Genomic DNA, 21,652 nt, shown 5'->3' with positions numbered 1-21,652 from the left:
AAAATTCCCGAACCTAATAAAACCACTTCTTTCTTGCAAGAACCAGAAGGATGCGACTCAACAAATGCACTTCTGAATTTTGAAGACATACTTCTGGTGGAAACCCAAAGAGAGGTACAATGCTGTTGTCTATCTTATTTGCAAAACAGAAGTTAAGACGCTCAAACTTTGTGTACTTATGAATGTTTGTGTTCTTTGTTTGAGGTTATTGTTACGTATTCAATCCCAGATGAAGGTGGGGATCCAAAGTGGAAGAAAGAAGTAATCGATCCCCGAATAGATAACTTAGTTCGTCGAATGCGGGAAGGGCACGAGTTCAAAGCAACAGACTTTAGAGGAGGTGATTCATCCCTTCCACCTCTGAAGGCAGCCGAAAAGGCTGAAGGTGTTGGTGTAAAAAAAGTGTCAAAAGCCGTCTAGGCGGTTTGGGAAAGCCTGTGATGAACCTGGAAGTTCGAGTAAGGCGCCGGAGCGTCCTATTCGACCTCGTTGTGGGATATGTAAACAGGCTGAACCAGGAAACTTATCAGATAAGGAGCAAGAGCTGAAAGAGTGGATACGAGTTGAACTGAAAACCCAGTTGGGTAAATTGCGGAACGAGATTTTTGACTGGTTGCATCATGATAGGGGAGGGTTGTCCACGGTTCCGCAAAACACAACAGCCGGTAAAACAAACAGAGACAACGGTCACGCTGACCCAACCGGCATGGAAGTTCCAAAGAAACGACGTCCGTTCAGTGGTGATGGTAATGATGAAGCTGAAATATTTGGGTCTTATAGTAAGAAACACAAGAAAAACAACGGCGATGGATTTAGCGACGATGAGACGATGAGAATGCATGATAATCATTGTGATGGTCGTACGCCAAATGCTCGCTTCTGGGAAAAGGTAATCAAACTGCTCCTACAATTTTTAATGATAAACAATGCCTGAAGTCCGGTCTAACTTTTTTGAGGAAAATTCAACGTGTAGGTAGATTCAATGGCGGGCGAAGGCCCCTCTTTCTCGAAGTCGGCAAACATTCCAGAAGTCGATGTTTCAACGCCTATTGGACCAGAAACTGTATCAAAGCCAACAAAACCAACTCTCCCGGAACCGTTGGAGGTAAATAGATTATAACAATGAATTTATAGGCTCTAGATATATTATGTTTGCTGTTCAGCTTGGTTTGGCCAGGTATTCAGCGTAGATTATCAGTTGTTCGTTTTAGTTAGTGAGGTGTACAGGAATACTGATTTGTTTGGTCAGGTATTCAGGTTATTTAGTTAAGGTATTCAGGTTAATTTATGAGGTGTACAGGAATACTGATTTGTTTGGTCTGGTATTCAGGTTAATTTAAGAGGTCTTTTGCTTAAGTAGTCAGGTATACAGATCTGTTTTATAGTTTTCAGGTGAGTTTCAGAGGTATTCATCTTAGTTAATCAAGTGTTCAGCTAATTTTACCAGGTGTACAGATTATGTTGATTAGGTGTTCGGATTTTTTTATCAGGAGTTCAGTTTAGTTTGTCAGGTATACATCCAAGTTGTTAGGTGAACATATAAACTACATCTGAATCGAAGTATTTGAATGAGCTATATCTGAACGTTGTCAGGGCGAGGGGGAGATACGTAGTCCAAATTGTCCAAACCCAAAATAGAACCATAAACCATTCCATGTCCAAATGGTTTTAGCCCATCTAATTTGGACTTAATAGGTTTCAGTCCAATTTCACAACTTTAAATTTTGGGCCAAATATGGTCAGACCATTTGGGTTTGTTCTTGGTTAACCCATGGTCATTACGCCCATTAATGAAATTATTCGTAGACCTAAAGTACTCGTAAACGGACAGTATTCGTATACCGTCAGTATTCGAATACCTTCAGTATTCGTAGACCTTAAGTATTCGAATACCTTAAGTGTACCGTCAGTATTAGTATACCGTCGGTATACGAATACTGTCCGTATTCGTAACCCTTCAGTATTCGTAGACCTTAAGTATTCGTATCCTAATTTTACCAATATTAAACATGCAATAAAAGACAGCAATAATAAACAGAAATCATAAACTATATTATAATATAATAAAAAGTTCGAAAAAAAAGAGTTCAAAATAATTACAAAAAACACTAAAATTCAAAATATTTAATAATATTAAAAGAGGAGGAGGTTCCTAATCGGAGTCGGAGGTGCTGAAGTCGGTGCCGGAGCTGGCTGGGTAGTTGTCCATCCTGAACTGCCCATAACCCAATGTGTCGTCGGTCCTGTCGGACGCGTCGTCATCCACGTCCGTCTCCATCTGCATCCAGTCCCAGTATTCACCTTCTTCATCGTCCTTAAACCCCGACGCTCCTTCGCCGTCATATCCGTAACTGTCATCCTCCGGGTCACCTTTTTCCTCCGCCTTGCGAGCACCTTTGCTACTGCGGGGGTTGGGGCTTGTGCGGCGGCGTTTGCGAGGGGTGGATGGAGGTGTTTCCTTTAACCCCTCCTCGACTTCCTCCGCCTCCTCGAACAGGGCCTCGAGTGTGGCGAACTCATCAGTTTCCAGACCCTCGCGGATCTCTTCCTTCAATCCGGCCTTGGCTAACTCGATCAACTGCTGCTCGATGCGTTCGCCGACTATAGGCAAACTGTAAAAGAATCGCTTGTATTTTGCGACGGTCATTTTGCCTTGGCTGATATCATAAACCATTTTTGGAATAAAAGAGGTTTGCACAGAAAGAGGTTTGCAGAGAATATGTTTAGAAAGATCAAAAAGATATTAAATGACAACTTAGTATATATATTACGAAAATAATTAATTAATTTTTTGGTAACAGACGCGGCGTTCCATTACTACTCTTCGGTTTAAACCATGCGAATTAAATCGTTGCGACTCCTCCGTAGAATTAAATCTCCGACTGATTTGACCATACGAAATAAAGTAGGAAACTTTATTGTCGCAGACAGAGTTCACTTAAATTTATTTTCGTGTTAAAACCATAAGTGTACGCGTGTTCGTACACCAACGAAGAGAGAGATGAGAATACCTTAAGTTCATACATAAATTAGTATAAATATGTATAAAGAAAATGTCTTCTCCGTGTCAGAAGGTATCCCTAATTTCAAAATACATTATGAAGCTTACGTAACCGAGGGGGTATAATGATGACTTCATACACCTTAACCGAGGGTGTATAATGATGACTTTTGTACACATTATGAAACTAAATTAATTCAAATGGGTTTGCTTTTTAATTGAATATGGATAGGCCCATTATGAGATAAACAGTTAAAATTTGATAGAAGAGTACAAATTAACCTTAACATAAACAGTACCAATTTGATAGAAGCGTACGAAAATTACATAATAGATCCGAGAAATGCTAAGATCAGTGATCCACCATAATTAATTGCTTAAGCTCTTTGATCTCCTCACGCATTTGCGCAAGTTCAAATTGCAGCTCACGGCGGAGCGACACCTCCTCAGCATACTGACTTCTCAAGCAATCCAGCTCTTCCTCGAGGGCGGTAAGGCAGTCATGACGGATGTGCAAACCATCGTTCTACAAAAAAATATATTAGATTTGTTAGCTAAAAACCATTTCCGTTAACAATGGAGGCAAATTTAAGTACTGTGAACTCCAATATTACCTTAAAATCTTTGCATACGTAATAGTTTCTTCCTCTGTCATCAGCTTCCACGGTGATAGCTCCACCGCAGATACACTTCGTTGGAATTTTGTAATTGGCATAGGCACAATTGCTCACCCAGTCAAACTCCCTTTTGTGGTGCTTCATCTCTTTATAGTAAGGATCCGTCATTTTGTGGTACTGGTGAGTGTGGTGAAGAGAGATTGTTGAGTGTTGTGAAGAGAGATTGTTGGGTGTTCTGAATTATACTTATATAATGTAAGATTGTAACGGCTATATTTTACTTCAAAAGCATTTCTAACGGTAATATTGAGAGGGATATATTCACCATTTTTTATTTCAAACGTGTTTATTGGTTCATAGAATTTTAGTAGAATCATAAAAAAAATGACACATTACAAAAAACAACATCAAGAGTTCATTACTCATCCGATTTATTACATTACAAAATAAATAGTTACTTGAATATGATCACCAACCCAAGTAAAACTAATATAATAACCATTCCATCAACAAAGTATTCGAAGCCATTGGTTAACCTTGTTTTCTTTTCAGCTAACTCAGACACTACCTTCTCTAGCCTAACCAGCTTCTGCTCAGTCTCATTCTGGAGTTCCTTAAACTTGTTAAGTTGTGGGTCATAGTCATTCAAAAAGGTTAGATTATCTACCTTTTCAGACAATTGAAGTGTGTGCGTATCCCTGGCTCTCATCTCCTCCATAACCGCCTCATCCCACCATTTATGAACATGACAGTCTCCATCATTAACATTATCACACGTGTAGTATCTTCTACCTGGATCATTTACAGTGCGAGATGTTGCTAGCTTAGGCCGACCACCACAGTAGCATGTCTGCGGGAATCCAAATTCGACCTCGAGTTGCGGATACTGAACCGTCGCAGCAGAATTGTAAGTTAGCTCAGCTTGGTCCCGACGAATAAGATCTTCAACCTCACGGTCTTCTGTGTCGCTGGAGTCATTCCCACCATAGTCCTCTGATTCCGAAGGCTGGCTATAGCTATAATCAAGTCCCATCTTTAGTATAAAAATGAGAGTAAAGAGAGAATCACAAAAAATCTGAAATATAGACGACACAAGCACTCATACTTAAATAGATTGAGATTGTAACGGCTATAATATTATTGGACCACAATACAACGGCTACATTGTATTTAAATGTCTTTCTAACGGCTACATTGGCTACACAGATATTGTACACCTCAAGTTATAAACAAGTTACATCAAATCATAAACATGAACACCATATTAAGGAATGACAATAAAACCATACATATCTAATAAATTCAAGAAGAGGCACTGCGTAATCCATATCTCATCAGTTCGCAAAATAGCATTATACATGTGTTATTAGGAAACACGTAAACACTTAAATTTCCAAAAAACAAGAACTCCCTTGTCAACAATACATAAAATCTCCTCCATCCATAACCCATCATTGTAGCGGTTCTTTACAAGACTTTTTGTTGTGACCTGAGATATGACATCGACTACATGTGTTTAGTTTCTTCTTCTTCGGCCCCTCCTGAAAAAAACATAACAGCCTTTATTCAGAAAATATCCATGACTACAGTCAGATGAGATTAGGTCGTACCGGTATTTCTCCTGCAGAACGTTTACGCTTGGTCGGTGGACGTCCTGGTGGTCTCTTCGTCTTTGGTGGTAACATGATAAGGTCACTAACCTCCGAAGGTATGAAAAGATCTTGCGGATCTGGAACCGGGAGTGTAACACCCTTTGTTGTTTCATTCCATGTCTTTTCTAGATAGGTGTCTGCAACGAACTCTGAGTGCTGCAAGTCTCGAAACATGGCCGCAGCAATGGCATGTCGACATGGTATTCCAACTTTCTGGAATTCAAGACATGTGCAAGACCTGGTTTCCAAATTAACAGAACTCCCGAAGCCGGTTATTTTTAGAGTTACCTCAAATTCAAAAGCAGACAGAGGCATCACAGCGTACGCTCTTGCGTCTTCTAAATTGTTCTCCATCAACTCGTCAACAGCCGGGGGGATCTCACCACTCATTTTCGATATCTTTCGCTGTCTACTCACAAACCAACGACTAATCATGCGTCGGATGAACTCAAATAGCGCCATTATCGGGGAATCGCGCGCAGGAACTAGTGCTTTGTTGAGAGACTCAGCTATATTCGAGCTCATTAGATTGTACCGCTCGCCCTCAAAGTGTGACCTTGTCCAATGCCTAGGATCGATCTTCTCAAGATAATCCCAACAGCGCTTATCTGTAAGTTTGATCTCCGCGTAAAGTCTCTTAAAGTGGGATACCTTGAATACCTCAGCTGCCCTGCCAACCATTTGCTTCTGATTCCTTTTCTTGAATTTTGCGTCGACGTTTCTCTGTAGGTGTACGAGGCAGCACCCATGGTGTGAAAGAGGATACCACTTATCTTTAGCAACACATATTTGATTTGCTCTATCAGACACGATAGATAAATCGGAGCCATCTTCTACGATCTCTTTCAGCTTCTCAAAAAACCAACTCCAAGACTCATTTGTTTCATTGTCTACAACAGCAAACGCTATAGGGAATACCTGATAATTGGCATCTTGCCCACTTGCAGTTAGTAAATACCCTTTGTACTTCCCAAACATATGAGTACCATCCACCACAATAACCTTCCGTAGATGCTTCCACCCGTCAATGCAAGCTTTCAGCGCCATGAACGCGTACTTAAACCTTGTCTGACCCTTATCATCTTTTTCAGTTTTGATATGAGTAATGGACCCAGGATTTGCATACTTTACAACATAAAAATATTTCGGCAGGAGATTGTAAGAGCTCTCTTTTGTTCCTTGTGCAGCCACAGTGGCTAACTCTTTTGCTTTCCAACATTTCCAATATGTGGCCGTAAACAAGAACTCAGTCCGGAGCATCTCGGGTAATTCAGATGCGCGCGGTCCAGCTTGGAGCCTTTCATACTTCGATCTCATTAGTGCAGCTATTACTTTCGACGTCGCATGTTTCTTATATTGCGCTTTAGCATCAGATGTGCAGACATGCTTCAGTTGCGCCTTCCTCACCTGATATGCCGAAGATTCCCCCAATTACTTAGCCATAACATAAAATTTGCAGTTTTTATCAATGCATTTCGCTGCGACGTAGTTAAACGCATGTTTGTGGAACTTGAACCTGAACACCTGCTTTAAGGCATAAATGTGCAAACTGATCTTGAATTCTTGCTTGCTATTGAATAGTTTCCCAGTGTACATATCAGCATCTGCTAGAGTGAAGTCAATTTCATCGACGGTATAGTCGTTAACTGCTTCGTTGTTAGACGAAGCTTCTACATCCTCAAATCCATATAGCTCAACGGCTCTAACGGATTTCATGAGTGATTCGTCATCAGCCTTATCCTTTTCACGACGTCTTCTTGCGTCTTCCTCACGGCTTCGAGACTGAGGTACCGGTTCGATAAAGTCGTCATCCTCGTCTTCTCCTACCATAGTTTCATGTGTCTGACCACCTGAAACACACTGAGGTACCGGTTCGACAAAGTCGTCATCCTCGTCTTCTCCATCCGGAGTTTCATGTGTCTGACCAACCGAAACACACATAGGTACCGGTTCGACAAAGTCGTCATCCTCGTCTTCTCCATCAGATGTATCATGTGTCGGTCTAGACGAAACACATTGAGGGACCTGCCCAACGAAATCATCACTGTCGTCAACTTCCCGAGTATGCATGTTGAACGGTTTTGGAGGAGTCTGGATAACCAACATTTGGGAGTTGTTGTCCAAAATTGGGTCCTCTTCTTGATTTGGATCTGAATGATTCTCAGTGTCGGCCACTTGATCACTTGACTTGACACCTACATTGTTACTTGCTTCTTCAATATTCTCCATCGAAATCCTAGATGAGCCTATGTAATCTCTACCCTCATCTACGTAATCTTCAAAAGTTGATGGTGGGTTTGCGGTACGCTGTTTGTTTGTAGATGAACCACTGCCTTTGTTTGAAGAAGGATTAGTTCGTCCACTCCTCGTTTTAGTCACCACCTCACCACGTACACCTCCATATGTTACGTTCGTTCGACAACCACCACCTACCCCTCCATCCTCATCCTTGTCATCGTCTCATTCACAATTTCGTCCAACAAAATCATGCCATAAATTGCAATCATAATTCTCATCGTCGTCATCTTCGCCTTCCCCTAACACAGCATCTTCAGTCGTGTCCACTTTATTCTGAACTTCACATGTAGTTACATCCACTTCACGCATCCCAAAACCATTTGAGGCATAAACTGCTTCAATTTCCGCAACTCCCATCAGAATTATTTCATCTTCGGTCAAATCAGTCTCACCGTTATTAACTTCATTCCGGGTGTGCACATCAGCAGACGTACTCCCAACTTGCATTTCGTTGCTGCTGGCAACTTCTTTGGACTTCAAAAGATTCTCCATTGACCTCAGAAAATGGATTTTCCCATCTACTTCCTCTTTGAATGTGACAAATACGTTGATGTACTTGTCCATCTTACGTGCCGAAGTGAACAAGTCGAAATCCTTGTCGTTTGAAATTTGAACAGGAGCTTCTCTTTCACCAACAGTACAAGATCCGTGTTCACCAAGCCAATATGACATCTCAACGGCAACAAACATTCCAACTAGACTGTATGCCTCAATAATGGCCTGCTTCAAGTCTTCAACAGAAGTTATCAACTTCGCATAGACAGCCCTCCCCATACGGTCGCTATCAAGTTTAAAATCCCAGTCACCAGTGTCGTACATAATCCACCGTCCAGAGATTACAACGATGTATGAATCGTGAACACCTACGAAAAATAGAACATAAATTCATTTAAAAATTCAATGTGCTAATCAGAAGCAATAAATATAGTTTCGTACAAAAAAACACCTGAATTCCGAACACCCTCAAATCTGTAATAAATGATTTCAGCCATAACTATAATGTCATAAATGCAATGGTGTACAGCTTATATATGATTTACCTTCGATGCTAGATACAGAACACCCACCATCCGCCATACCCTTTCCTCCCTCACCATATCGGATGCAGCTCATGCCTCTGTGTGTAAAATTCGCAGCCTCAAGTTCCCGAGTTCGTTAGCCATTTTTACTCATCAACAAGGAGACATGCAAAGAGATAGGATTCGTATGTTTTTGCATTAAATAATTAATATTTGCCATGTTTTTAATTAATAAATTAAAGTAAAACACATGTTTTCCAAAGTCACCACTCATTAATGGCCATTCGTCCACCTTGGAGCCGTTGTTTCCCGCGAGAAATCATCACATATAAGGCCTTCAAGTTTTGGGGTCAAATAGCCCAAAAACGAAGCGCAATATCATGTTTCCTTCTGAAATTAAAATAATATAATATTCAATTCGTCTCTTACACGCATATCCGGCGCGCGTGTGTCGGTATTTCTGAGGCAAGTTTTTCTGGGCAAAAACACAGCCTGGTCCCACAAATTTCAGCTCAAGATTGTTGGGCAAAAAGGTTAAAACTGTCCACTTTTTCTTCTCTCTCCTACTAGGTTGTTGAGGTTGCCCAACAACCTAATTAAAACATGGGTTTGCCCAAATTTCTAATTCAAACTTAAAAGTTGTCTAATTTTCTAAATTTCCCTTTTTTCTATATCATAATTTTAAAATCATAATAAATCAGTATTAAAAAAAAAACTTAATGCAATGATGACAATGCTTCTTATACTCTTCGTAAATAAGCAAATCAAAACTGCCGAATCCAAACCAAATTCGATCTGATAAAAATGAATCTGAACTGATCCGAACCCGACATGAATACCAAATGGATTTTGTTTTATGGTATTATGGTATTGTATGAATGTTGATGGTTGAAGGTGGCGGTTGAAGCTTAAAACTTTTAGATTTTGGTTTTGTTTTCATTGAATAATGTTGAAATTAGTTTTTGTTTTATGCTTTCATTTATTTAGTTTTTTTCTATCAATAACTATTTTACCTTCTTAGTTTTGAATCGATTTTATTTATGTTTTGGCTATTAAAATAGGTACAAATCATGTACTGTAAATCAGAAAAACCGATTTCACTTATATTTTGGTTACTACGTAGGTATTAATTAGGTATTTTTTAAACCGAAAAATCGATTGAAACCTGAACCCGAAAATACAATGGGTTATACCGGTTCTTTGAAGATTTACTAACTCTGACCCGAACCTGATAGAATCCGAACCGATTCCAAACCGAACTTTCATATAACCGAATGAAGCTGATTTTGATAAATCCAAAAAACCGAAATCCAAAAAGATAAAACCGAAATCCGATTGGGACTCCAAATGCTCATGCCTAATCATAACATTCAGATTGAATGGAGATCTAGGAGGGATGCAGTCTACTTGAAATGCAGTTTTCTTTAAGGAATTTTGCCAAAAAAGAACAACTGAACTCCTTTATTGTCCCTTTAGAACAAAACCAAATATTGTCATTTTTGGATTTTCACTATCCTTCTTTTTTTATAAAAATTCAAATAAATATTTTTACTAGGAAAAAAAATAAGGAAAAATATAAAATATGATATTAACATTCATGTGCATTTAGGAAAAATATTTTTGTTTTGAAATTATTTCTGGAATACCAATTTCAAAAATAGGCTAAAAATGTAGTAAATGTTAAAAATGGATAGGAAATATTCTTTAAATCTTATTTATTTCCTTTTAGAAACTTGTTGCCAAAAATCAACAGATTTCTTTTTTTTCCAACATTTTTCACCTTTCTTTGTAAATATACTTGTGATTACTCGTAAACAACTTTGTGATGAACCACGAAAAAAACATTAGATTCCTTGCATTGAAATAGGGGTTATTCAGTCCACAATCATTGATACAGTCATGTTCGAAGTCTTGAAAGACGTACCTTGTGTAATACATATAGAGTGTGATAAAGCTAATTTCAAAAGTCGACTTTTATAACTTCGTAAAGCGAAAAGAAATCAATATGGGACACACGATAGAACTTTAGAGTTTCTCTCTCCTCTTACTTTCTCTCCAAACGCTCGCTTCTTTGCTGGTCGCCGTTTGCTTCCGGCGAGTCGTGCCTTTTTTGACGCCGGAGGGCTCCTCCTAGTTACCCTTATCTCGTCTTCCTTTTGCCCTTCTCTCCCCATCTGGTTCCCCACCGATATGTGGTCGTCTCTGGAGGTTTGAGCTCTCGCTGGCGGAAGACCTAGGCTGATTCCGGCGCTGGTTTGGTCTCTGGTGACTCTGCGAGGTGGGTGTGTAGTGGCAGGTTGGAGGTTGTGGTCGGCTTTTTGGGTTGGGTTTCGCCGGACGTTCTTTTTTCCTTTAGATCTACGGCGGTTCCCTCTGTTTGACGGCGCGTGACTTCAGGAGGTGGCTCCTTCGCCTTGGATCTGCTCGTCTACCTGCTCTTCTCTCTTCCGTTATCCCGGCGAATTGGTGCGGCGGCGCGTGTCTCTCTCTTTCACTTGGTGTCTTGTCGAAAGTGGTTTCTCGGTCTGCTTCTGCTCGAGAGGTTGCGGCGTGGTTTGTTCCACGTCGGCGTGTTCCTCGGATCTCTGGTTCTCGTCGTGTGGCGAGCCGGCGGTTCCTGGTTTAGCGCGCTCACTGTCGACCTGGTTTTGGACAACGAGTCGTCTATGGCTCTGGATCCGGCTTGGTTCAAATGATTCCTATTTGTCTTCCTCCTCTCGCGGCCTCTCTCTTGAAGCGCTTGTGGTGGTTCTCTGCTGTGAGTCTCCTCCAGTCCTCCTCCTTGCGGCTGTGCCTCATTGTCTCGTTCTTGCTCCGTTTGCCGGTCAGTCCTCTGGTTTTCAGAATCTGTCCATGGTGAGTCCTATCTTCTCCGCGTGGTCATTCGGTTTGGGTAGGTGCTCGTGTCTCCGTGTGTTGATCACATCATCCCTGCTCTGGAACCTTTCGCCATGGCGAAGCAGTTCCAGTGGATGTGCTCTTCCGGCTTCTTAGGTTGGTAGGTTTGGAGAGCTTCGTGTGGGTTGGCGGCTGTCTCTCAACCCTTTTTTGTGCAGTTCCCGTGGTTGTTTTCAGGTTTGTATATCTGCAGCCTGTTTGTTGGTGTTTGGAATAAGGCTCGGCTGGCTAGTAGGTGGGTTTAGGTTTCTAGTTAGTGGTTTGTGCGTGTTGGAACTGGATTAAAAGGTCATTAGCGAGCTGTTCTTGGATGTACCTATCATTAAGACTTGTTCATCGGGTTCGCCAAATTCTCCCGGGCTCAAGGTCTCGTAATTCACTGCGGTTCATCCTTTTGCGGCAAGCGACTTGTACCGACTCTGATGGGTCCTTCGTGTGGGCTCTTAGCTGGTTGTATCTTCCACTTCTTGGTTCGGTTTGAGTTGTTGTTTAGTTAGTATAGTTGCTTTTAAATTTTCTGCTTCTCGTTATCTCTGTATTCTGTCAAAAACTTAAAATTGGTAATGATAATCTTAACATTTTTACCAAAAAAAAAAAAAAAAAAAACTTCGTAAAGCTATTAAGAAGAACAACCAAAAACAGAAAAAAAAAAACAAGCGTTGGCTGAACATATCATAATTTGCCACTGCAAAATCAGAAATTGAATTTCAAGTGTAGTGAACATAGATTTTCTTTCACTGAATCATCACAAACCGAACAATCTCATTGCTTCCACATGAAGATCATTTATCCAAGAAAGTTCGAACAAGTTATAGCAGTTTCATTGACCTTCATACAGAGGAAAACTTGGTTTTGCCTCTAAAACTCAGTAATAACATGTAGTAAAAAAATATAGTAAAAGAAAGCTCAGTACAAACATAGACGAGATCGGACTTAAGAAGGCCAGAGACGTGAGAAGAAATGAATCGATTGACGGACCAGTTTGATGAGTGGGTTCGGTGGAGAAACACAGAGAGATGAGGATTGAAGAGCTTGCATGGCAGATCAAGAGAGAGGATATGTTATATGTACGATGTTGTGAAATGCTGTGCGTTTGCAAAAGAGTTTTTGAATTCGTTTAGTTTTAATTAGTTTTAATTAGTTTTAATTTTAGAATAAAAATTAATTGTATAATTAGAGGGTTAGAATGAGTTTAACATTAATATTCATTCTAAGTGGACACGAACTTTTAAAATGATTCTAAGGGGACAATAAATGAGTTTTCTTAATTCTTTTTTGGCAAATTTCTCTTTTTTTGGTTCAACGATATCAATTATTTCATTCACCGTTAAATTGGCACAAAGATTTTGACCACACTATTTTTACCACATATACAATAATGCATCTTATCAACACCCTAGAACACAAAGATTATGTTCCTATGTGGCTCATCATTAGAGTAACAAAAAAAATGGTGATGCTTTAGTTAGTTAAGTTAGTGCATTAATTAGAGTTAGGGTAAATATATATATACTACTATACAGTGTAACTTGGTTTTGATTTTAGAGATGTTAACGTCAAACAATACATTTTGGTTTAGTTAGTTTTTTAATGTTACTATTATTCATTCCATATATGTTTATATTTGATTTTTTCAAATTTTAAGGTATATAAAAATATAATTTCTACAATAATTTATAATTTCTTTTCTTTATATTTTAACATTCATTTTCATATATATTTTAATAATTATTTTTAAAATGCATGGGTATAAAAACTGTGTACGTAAAGTGTGCACACGTACAAAAAATACTTGAAATTCATTTGTGGCCTGCACATTTCTTTATAAATTAGTCTTGACACATTTATAGGTTTGGAATACTTCCAGATTAATAAATCAATATATATATATATATATATATATATATATGTGTGTGTATGTTAACTACAAATATTTTGGATGATTAGTTGGACTTTAGTTTTAGTACTTTTCCTGTATAATTTCTTCTCTATGACTTTTTTGACTTAGTTGTATTTGATGTAGCTGTAAGAATTAATTGAGAAGAAGAAAGGTGTTTATACATCAATTGTTTTTATTTATAGAATATAAGCTGTATGTTTTTGCGTTATAGCTTTGTTTTTTTTTGTTATAGAATCTAAGATATAGATATGTGTTGTAGTTTTAGATTTTTTTACTATAAAAATTAAGTTGTAGGTTTTTGTAGTGTAGTTATATAAACTGAACTATGATTTTTTTTAAGAAATACTAATTATATAAATTTAATTAAATATTAGATTAAAAAAACTTGGCAGATTCTCTTGCAAAAGAGGCAAGAAGTAGTGATGTTCTCTTCTAAATCTCTTCTATTCAGAAGCGGATCAAGAAAATAGTAATCAACGGAGAGAATAAGATCTATCGTCTCTTCGGAACGATTCAAACTCGATCACCACTTGATCTTCTATTATGGATGTTGACAAAAAATATATTAAATATTAGGTTATGATTTTTCAAAATCATAGCAAAATTGATAAAATTAAAAAATTTAAATATATTTTATTAATATATAATGAGTATCATATATATATATATATATATATATATATATATATATATAATTCATATATGACATATAAATCCATAAATGTGAAACTTAAATTTAAATTTATATGATATTCATAATCTTTACACAGTACAATTATAATATTCTAGGCGTCTTTATAAATAAGTATTTTAAATATATTATTATGTGTGTCAAGTGAAAGAAACATGTCTGTCAAATGAAAAAAAAATCATGTTCTGAAATAACTTGAAATAATGCTTTTGAAAAATTGCTTTTCAAAGCTATAGATTTTAGAAAAAAATTGAACTGGCTGTAGGGTTTGAACAATAAATTACAGCTTGATTGCTTTACTTTCAAAGCTGTGGAATAAATGAGACTATGCAATCATGTACAGGTTTTACCAATCATGTCTAATGCTTTAAAAAGAAGATTTCTATGTCCATTTCGTTAATTTTTCTGATTTAACCTTTAAAACTAAATAAAGCTTGATTGACAATTAGGTTATAAATATAAGTTAAAGCTAAAAAAATTTGTTACAACTCAACCAATCATCTCCATTGCAATACATTGACTTCGAATGGTAACTGTGGGTTTAGCGGTGCGGGACAAGCGGTTCAACTGCGGTGCGGGACAAGCGGTTCAACTGCGGTGCAGTTTTTACAGTTATAAAAACGTATAGATATATAGTATATGTAAAGATTTTTATTACTGTTAACTGCGGTGCATGGCGGTTTATAACATTCAAAGCCATTGAGTAGGTTGTCCAGCAATAAATTTCACTCCAAATCATACTACTTTAGCATGATAAATGAGTTTTTTTTGTACGCATGTGAGATATTAGACTATTATATAAATTTGACCAAGTTCGTATTATTTAGCAATTTTTCATTGTCCCTCCTTCTACCAAAGCTACGACAACTGTATGCCATTTGGCACAACTTTGTTCTAGTTGAAGATGGACGGAGTCCTTCGACAAAGCCATGTAAATGAATTTGGAACAACAGTTAAAGAAAGATGCAGTCGAGGAATACCATGTCGGCTTACGAAAAAAGGAGGACGTCGGTGAGTCGACAACAAATAAAAGAGAACTAGCAAAGATAAACAACATTCACAGACACATAGAAATCGGCACAAGAGATAGGATTTTTATAGATTTATTATGTTCTTTGAAAATCACTGTTTTTAAGCAATTTCAATACCTTTTTTCCTTGTAATCGATCGTTAATATTCCAATAATTATCTTTCAATTAACTCACCATAAAATTTGTGATTTCATCTCGAACATGCCAAATTCAAATTCAATAATTAACATCATCAGTGGAAACTATAAATAAGCGTTAAAGAAAATCTACGATGGTCAAAGAAGATAACACTCGAACCGGAGGCCAAGCCGCATCAGCTGCAGAGCCAGACTTGGCCGTGGTGATGACTATGATGCAAAATATGGTGGAGCACTTCGAGAGACAAGATGCATCAAAAAGCTACTAATGAACGGCTCAATTCCCTAGTTGCAGTCTATAGACAATCATTGCTTCAAAATAATGATCCCAAAACTGCAAGAAGAGATCTATTCTGAACCAATCAAAACTCGGCAGGATATCAACTCGCAGTGGATTGAATAGGTCAACCAACCAACCAACCAAGAAATCGATTTTATTTGGAATTCAATACAAAATATCTCATCCAAGGTTCATCGAGGAACAAGTTCAGTGCCAGAAATAGAGCATGTTCTCGCTGAAATACAGAAGACGCAGTTCACGACAAAGATAATCAAGATCCGACACTTGGACAAAATCAAGATCTCATCTTTTTCATGCGAGACAGATTGTAGTGATCACATGACAACATATCCATGAGACAAGCACACTTTAACGCAACAGAGAAAAATTTCGGATATTGGCAACTCGTCGTGGAAAGTATGATAGGACCAGCGGCGACCTGGTTCTTAAGGCTTAAAGAAAACTTTATCAATAGTTTTCGCTAAACTATCCACTGATTCACTATACGACGTTCATATCTGAAGACAAGTCTTGAGATGAATTAACATAAAACTTAAAAAAAGAAGAAATTCTAACTCATCAATTCACAAATCACAACTAAAACTTTACCTTATTAAGATCTTACCCAACCCAAGAGATATCCATGAAAAGACCAACAAGCAAGATCGAAAGAATGATTACCCTTGCTCTGTAGTTGAGCTTCAACCTGATGTTAATAAGTTAGGCTGGGTGCGGGTTGAACCAAAACCGGGCTAAAGGCTTGATTTTGTAAGAATATAAGATGAATAATGGAACAAAACGAAGTCAAATGGTAGGAAACAAAGATTGAGAGAAATATGAGGAGCTGATCGTAAATACAAACTCTTATGAGGTTCCAGTTTCAGAAGCCAAAACAATTCCGTATCCTTCTCTCCTTTTCTTTCTCTCGCCAAGTTTACCTCTTTCCATGGCGCTTCCTCACCATTTCGATCCTCACCTACAAGACTCCAAGTCTTTCAGGTAAGCAATCTCTTGTCTTGTTTTTTTTCTCCTTTTGAGGTAAGCAATCCTGATTTTTTAAAAAAAGCCCTAACAACAAAACCCTAATTTCGTCAGAGACTTTTGCGGGATCGACGGTCAGATTTCACCACCAGCATTAGGGTTCGAAAGCTCCACGAATCTCCATGAGCATCCTCCGTATATTCCTCCTTGTAATCTCACCTGAATCCCCTTCCCCCTTTCTTTAATTTAGGTTTCTTAAGCTCTAAACTCTTCTGTCTCCTTGAATTGATTAGTCCACGTTCCCGGTTTTGCACCTGGACCGGCTTTGCAAACCGACGGTGCTGATGTTGGCGCTGGCTTCGAGTGGAACGGCATCTATGGTCGAAAGAGTCTAAAGGAAATGGATTTCATGGAGAACAATTCTCAGTTATCTTCGGTTGATTTTTGGCAAGGCCGGTCTGTCTCAACCGGTTTGGGTCTCTCCCTTGACAATGCTAATGGCTCGGCTTTGTTGTCGCTCGTCGGAGACGATGTTGATCGCGAGTTACTGAGGCAGGATTCAGAAATCGATCGATTTATCAAGATTCAGGTGAGTTTTTTGATACTCTTATGACAGTTTGATGTCTGATTAGGACACGTTCTTGTGTCTTTGTATGAAGTGGATCTTGTTTGATCAAGTTAGGTTGTCTGACTTGTCTCTATCTGCTCTTTGACCAGTTTGTTATTGGTTTAATAAAATACGATCTGTTTGAATAGGACACATGTTTGTGTCTTTGTATGAAATGGTTTCTCTGCATATATATGCTTTTAATCCATATATTGTATAGCTTCTTGGATATATGAGGAAGATTAATTGATTTGTTTTTTTTTACGTTTAACTTATTGAAGTCTCTGTATCTTCAACAGGGAGACCAATTACGGCAATCTATCCTCGAGAAGATCCAGACGAGTCAGCGTAAAACCGTGTCACTCATGGAGGAAAGAGTGATCCAGAAACTTCGTGGAAAAGACGAGGAACTCGAGATGATAAACCGAAAGAACAAGGAACTCGAGGTGCGAATTGAACAGCTGACACTGGAAGCCGAGGCATGGCAACAACGTGCGAACTACAACGAGAACATGATCGCTGCTCTCAACTACAATCTCGAACGCGCTCACGGTTGGCCGAGAGAGAGCAATATGGAGGAAGGATGTGGAGACAGCGAATTGGATGACACAGCCTCTTGCTTCAATGGTAAGGCGACGATGATGATGTGCAGGTTTTGTGGAGTGAGAGAGGTGTGTATGTTGTTGTTGCCGTGTAAGCATATGTGTTTGTGTAAGGAGTGTGAGAGGAAGCTTAGCTCTTGTCCTTTGTGTCAATCTTCTAAGTTTCTAGGGATGGAAGTCTACATGTGAGATGATATTTGATCCAAGCTAAAAACTCTAATTAGCTAACGAACTCGTTTGTAACTTATCTTGCTTTCTTTTGTTTGTTAATATTAACTTCTGTTGTTTCGTTTTCTAGATTGGCATACCGATAAAAAAAACCATACAAAAACTGTTTCTTACAAAATACAAGTCATACCAAAGTTTATAGCACTAAGTACCCATTTCCGAACCCCGATAGGAGTCTCCCAGAAAAATCCATATGACGCTTGGAACCAATGCAAGACAAGACCTGATCCCTCCCTATAATATAAGTTTTTCCAAACAACTTAAATTTCATCATCTTTTTTCTTCTTACTTAGAACACCCGCAATGGTGAGCTTCATCATGGAGTCCTTAGCCTTATTATACTAATATTTTTTTAAAAATTTTTGTTTGAATAGTTAAGGACCCTAATCCAAATGCCATGTCCGATGGTATTATCTAATTTGGAGTCTTTAGTAATAAAAAAATAATTTTTTTAATTAATAAATGAAATTCAATTATTTTATTTATTATATGAATAAATATAAAGATACAATATTTATTAATATTCAATCACCAAATTTGTTCCAAATATTTTCAATTAAATCATTTTTCAATCGTTGATGTAAACGCTTATCGTGAACATCATTCCGAATGCCGAGCATATTAGCGATAGTTGTAGGCCTGTTGGTATCTACCCGTGAACTTCTGGTGACGTCTTCTTCTTCAAATTCAGATAAATCGTATCAAATGTATCCGTCTCGTTCATTTTCGACTATCATATTGTGTAGTATGATACATGCTCTCATAATCTTTCCTATCTTTTCTTTCTCTAATGAAAGAGCCGAGTTTCTCACAATCGCAAATCAAGCTTGCAATACTCGAAAAGCCCGTTCCACATCTTTTCGGGTTGCTTCTTGAATTCTAGCAAATAACTCTGCTTTAGGACCTTGAGGGTGCGAGATAGATTGGATAAATGTTGACCATTTGGGATATATACCATCTGTGAGGTAGTACGCCAACTTATACAGGTTTCCGTTGACCACGTACTCTAACCTGGGAGCTCGGCCTTGGAAAATGTCATCAACAACAGGAGATCGATCGAGGACATTAATATCGTTTAAGGTACCTGGAGGACCAAAAAAAGCGTGCCATATCCAAAGATCTTGTGAAACCACAGCCTCTAAGACAATTGTCGGTTTTCCTGATCCACGTGCGTACTGTCCTTTCCAAGCGGTTGGGCAATTCTTCCACTCCCAATGTATGCAGTCAATACTTCCTACCATGCCAGGAAACCTGCGTTTCTCTCCAATATCGAGTAGTCGTTGAAGATCCTCTGGTGTGGGTCTTTGTAGATACTCTTCTCCAAATAACCCTATTATTCCGTCAGTGAAATGGTGTAAACACGAAAGTGCCGTGCTTTCACCAAGTCGGAGATATTCGTCTACCGTGGCAGCCGCAGAACTATAAGCAAGGAGACGAATAGCAGCCGTACATTTTTGAAGTGGAGAAAGACCAAACCTCCCGGCTGCATCTCTTCTTTGTCGAAAGAATGGAACGTTCTCTGAGAGGCCATGGACAATACGCAAGAATAATTCCTTATTCATGCAGAAGCGGCGCCTAAATAAATATGTCGAGAATGTCGAATCTTCGCTGAAGTAGTCATTCCATAAACGGTCGTGTCCCGCTTCACGGTTTCGTTCTATATACCGTTTCCTGTGCTTACTGGTTTGGGCCTCCACTATGTCGTCGTATGTATCTTCGAAGATTTCGTCGAAAAGTTCGTCCAATCTTTCTTTGACTCCATCGGATGAAGATGATGACATTTTAGGTATCCTTCCTTAAAAAAATATTCCGTTCAAAATTTTCAATCATATATTTTTAAAAAATATTATGTACTAAATTATTCTCTAAAATATATTTTGTTCCAACTTATAGTTACAAATTTTAAATTGTAATATATTTAGTTCCAAATTTTAGTTACAAATTTTAAATGTTAGTTACAAATTTTCAATCATATAAATTTAAACATTACTAAATTATTGTCTAAAATATATTTAGTACACAAGTTATATAAGTGAACTAATAGGAACCGAACTTCCAAACTTATATATGTGAATGTCTTCATTTATATCTCAAGTTAAAGTCATATCTCAAGTTATAACTATACAGAAGCGATTATATGTGAATGTCTTCATTTATATCTCAAGTTAAAGTCTCAAGTTATATACTACACTAATAACCGTTAAAGTCGCAACTCGCAATTATATGTGAATGGGTTCATTTATATTTCCAGTTCTTGTAGTTAAAGAGAAGAGCAAGGCCCTGTTCGTTTGCTCACCCAGGTGATCCATATGGGTGAAGATGCAAATTGATGTTCGTTTTGTGCATTATAATGCTACATCAAAATGGATCACCCAGCTGAATTTTTTAAAATTCATTTCAAATTATCACCCAAATGAAGGCGAATATTGATGGTGCATATGGATGCATATGCATCTAGTTCAGTCCAAAATGATAAATGACAAAAATGACCTTTTAAAATCAAAATATTATTTTCAAACCGTAAATTCTAATTTTTTGCATATACATTTTTTCGCTACAACCAAAAAATGCATTTTCTAGCAAAAACTAAAAAAACAAACATACCCGCCAAAACCACAAGATGCGTTTTTTCGCAAAAAAAAAAACATAAAACACATATTTTTCATAAAAACACATTTTTTGGCTAAACCAGTAAAACTGTACTTTTCGACCAAAACCGAAAAAACGCATTTTTCCGTCAAAACAAAAAAAAACGCATTTTCCCGCCAAAACCCAAAAACGCATATTCCCGCCAAAACTCCAAAAAGCATTTTCCGGCCAAAACCGCAAAAAGCATTTTCTCGCCAAAACCGGAAAACGCAATTTTCCCACCAAAACCAGAAAATACGTATTTTCTCGCCAAAACCGGAAAATACAATTTCCCGCCAAAACCAGAAAAGGAATTGTCCCGCCAAAACCGGAAAACAGAATTTTTCCGCCAAAACCGGAAAACGCAATTTCCCGCCAAAACTGAAAAACACAATTATACTGCCAAAACCGGAAAATGAAAATTTCCCGCCAAAACCGGAAAACACATTTTCCCGCTAAAACCGGAATACACATTTTCCCGCCAAAACAGAAAAACGCATTTTCCGCTAAAACAGAAAAAACGCATTTTCCCGCCAAAACCGGAAAAATGCATTTTCCACCAAAACGGAAAAACACATTTTCCCGCCAAAACCGGAAAAACGCATTTTCCCGCCAAAACTGGAAAAACACATTTTCCCGCCAAAACCGGAAAAACGCATTTTTCGGCCAAAACCGGAAAAATGTATTTTCCCTCCAAAACCGAAAAATGTATATTCCTGCCAAAACCGCAAAAACGCATTTTCCTGCCAAAATCGCGAAAAAAACTTTTCCCGTCAAAATCGTAAAAAAAAACTTTTCCCGTCAAAAACACTTTTCCCGCCAAAACTTCATAACACACTTTTTCCGTCCAAACCGTAAAAACGTATTTTTTTCGCCAAACCCATAAAACGTATTTTTCTGCCAAAACCATAAAAATTCACTTTTTTGCGAAAAACACATATTTCCTCAAAAACCGCAAAGGCCAAAACCGTAAAAATGTTATTTTTCCGGCGAAACGTAAAAAAATTATATTTTGGTCATTTTATTAATAAGTCCACCTGGATGCAGATGGAAGTTAAAAAATAAAAAGCAAACGAACATAG

At 38.0% G+C, this 21,652-nt stretch overlaps 1 protein-coding gene and 1 long non-coding RNA gene across 2 annotated transcripts; one reads left to right on the top strand and one right to left on the bottom strand.

The window, feature by feature from the left end:
- Positions 1–15,646: 15,646 nt before the first annotated feature.
- On the bottom strand, positions 15,647–16,272 carry LOC106371870. Its single transcript, XR_001274656.3, has 2 exons — positions 16,134–16,272; positions 15,647–16,042 (listed from the first exon to the last, which is right to left on the bottom strand). It is a non-coding gene; the product is annotated as an uncharacterized LOC106371870 (long non-coding RNA).
- Positions 16,273–16,325: 53 nt separating this feature from the next.
- On the top strand, positions 16,326–18,006 carry LOC106371869 (probable BOI-related E3 ubiquitin-protein ligase 3). The gene is made up of 4 exons (XM_013811970.3): positions 16,326–16,523; positions 16,620–16,714; positions 16,799–17,094; positions 17,412–18,006. The coding sequence occupies exons 1-4, from the start codon at positions 16,471–16,473 to the stop codon at positions 17,901–17,903; spliced, it is 936 nt and encodes a 311-aa protein (XP_013667424.2). The 5' UTR covers positions 16,326–16,470; the 3' UTR covers positions 17,904–18,006.
- Positions 18,007–21,652: the final 3,646 nt, after the last annotated feature.

Source organism: Brassica napus, chromosome A8 (genome assembly GCF_020379485.1).
Source record: "Brassica napus cultivar Da-Ae chromosome A8, Da-Ae, whole genome shotgun sequence".
Classification (NCBI taxonomy): Eukaryota; Viridiplantae; Streptophyta; class Magnoliopsida; order Brassicales; family Brassicaceae; genus Brassica; species Brassica napus.
This window is presented reverse-complemented; position numbering and strand designations above follow the sequence as displayed.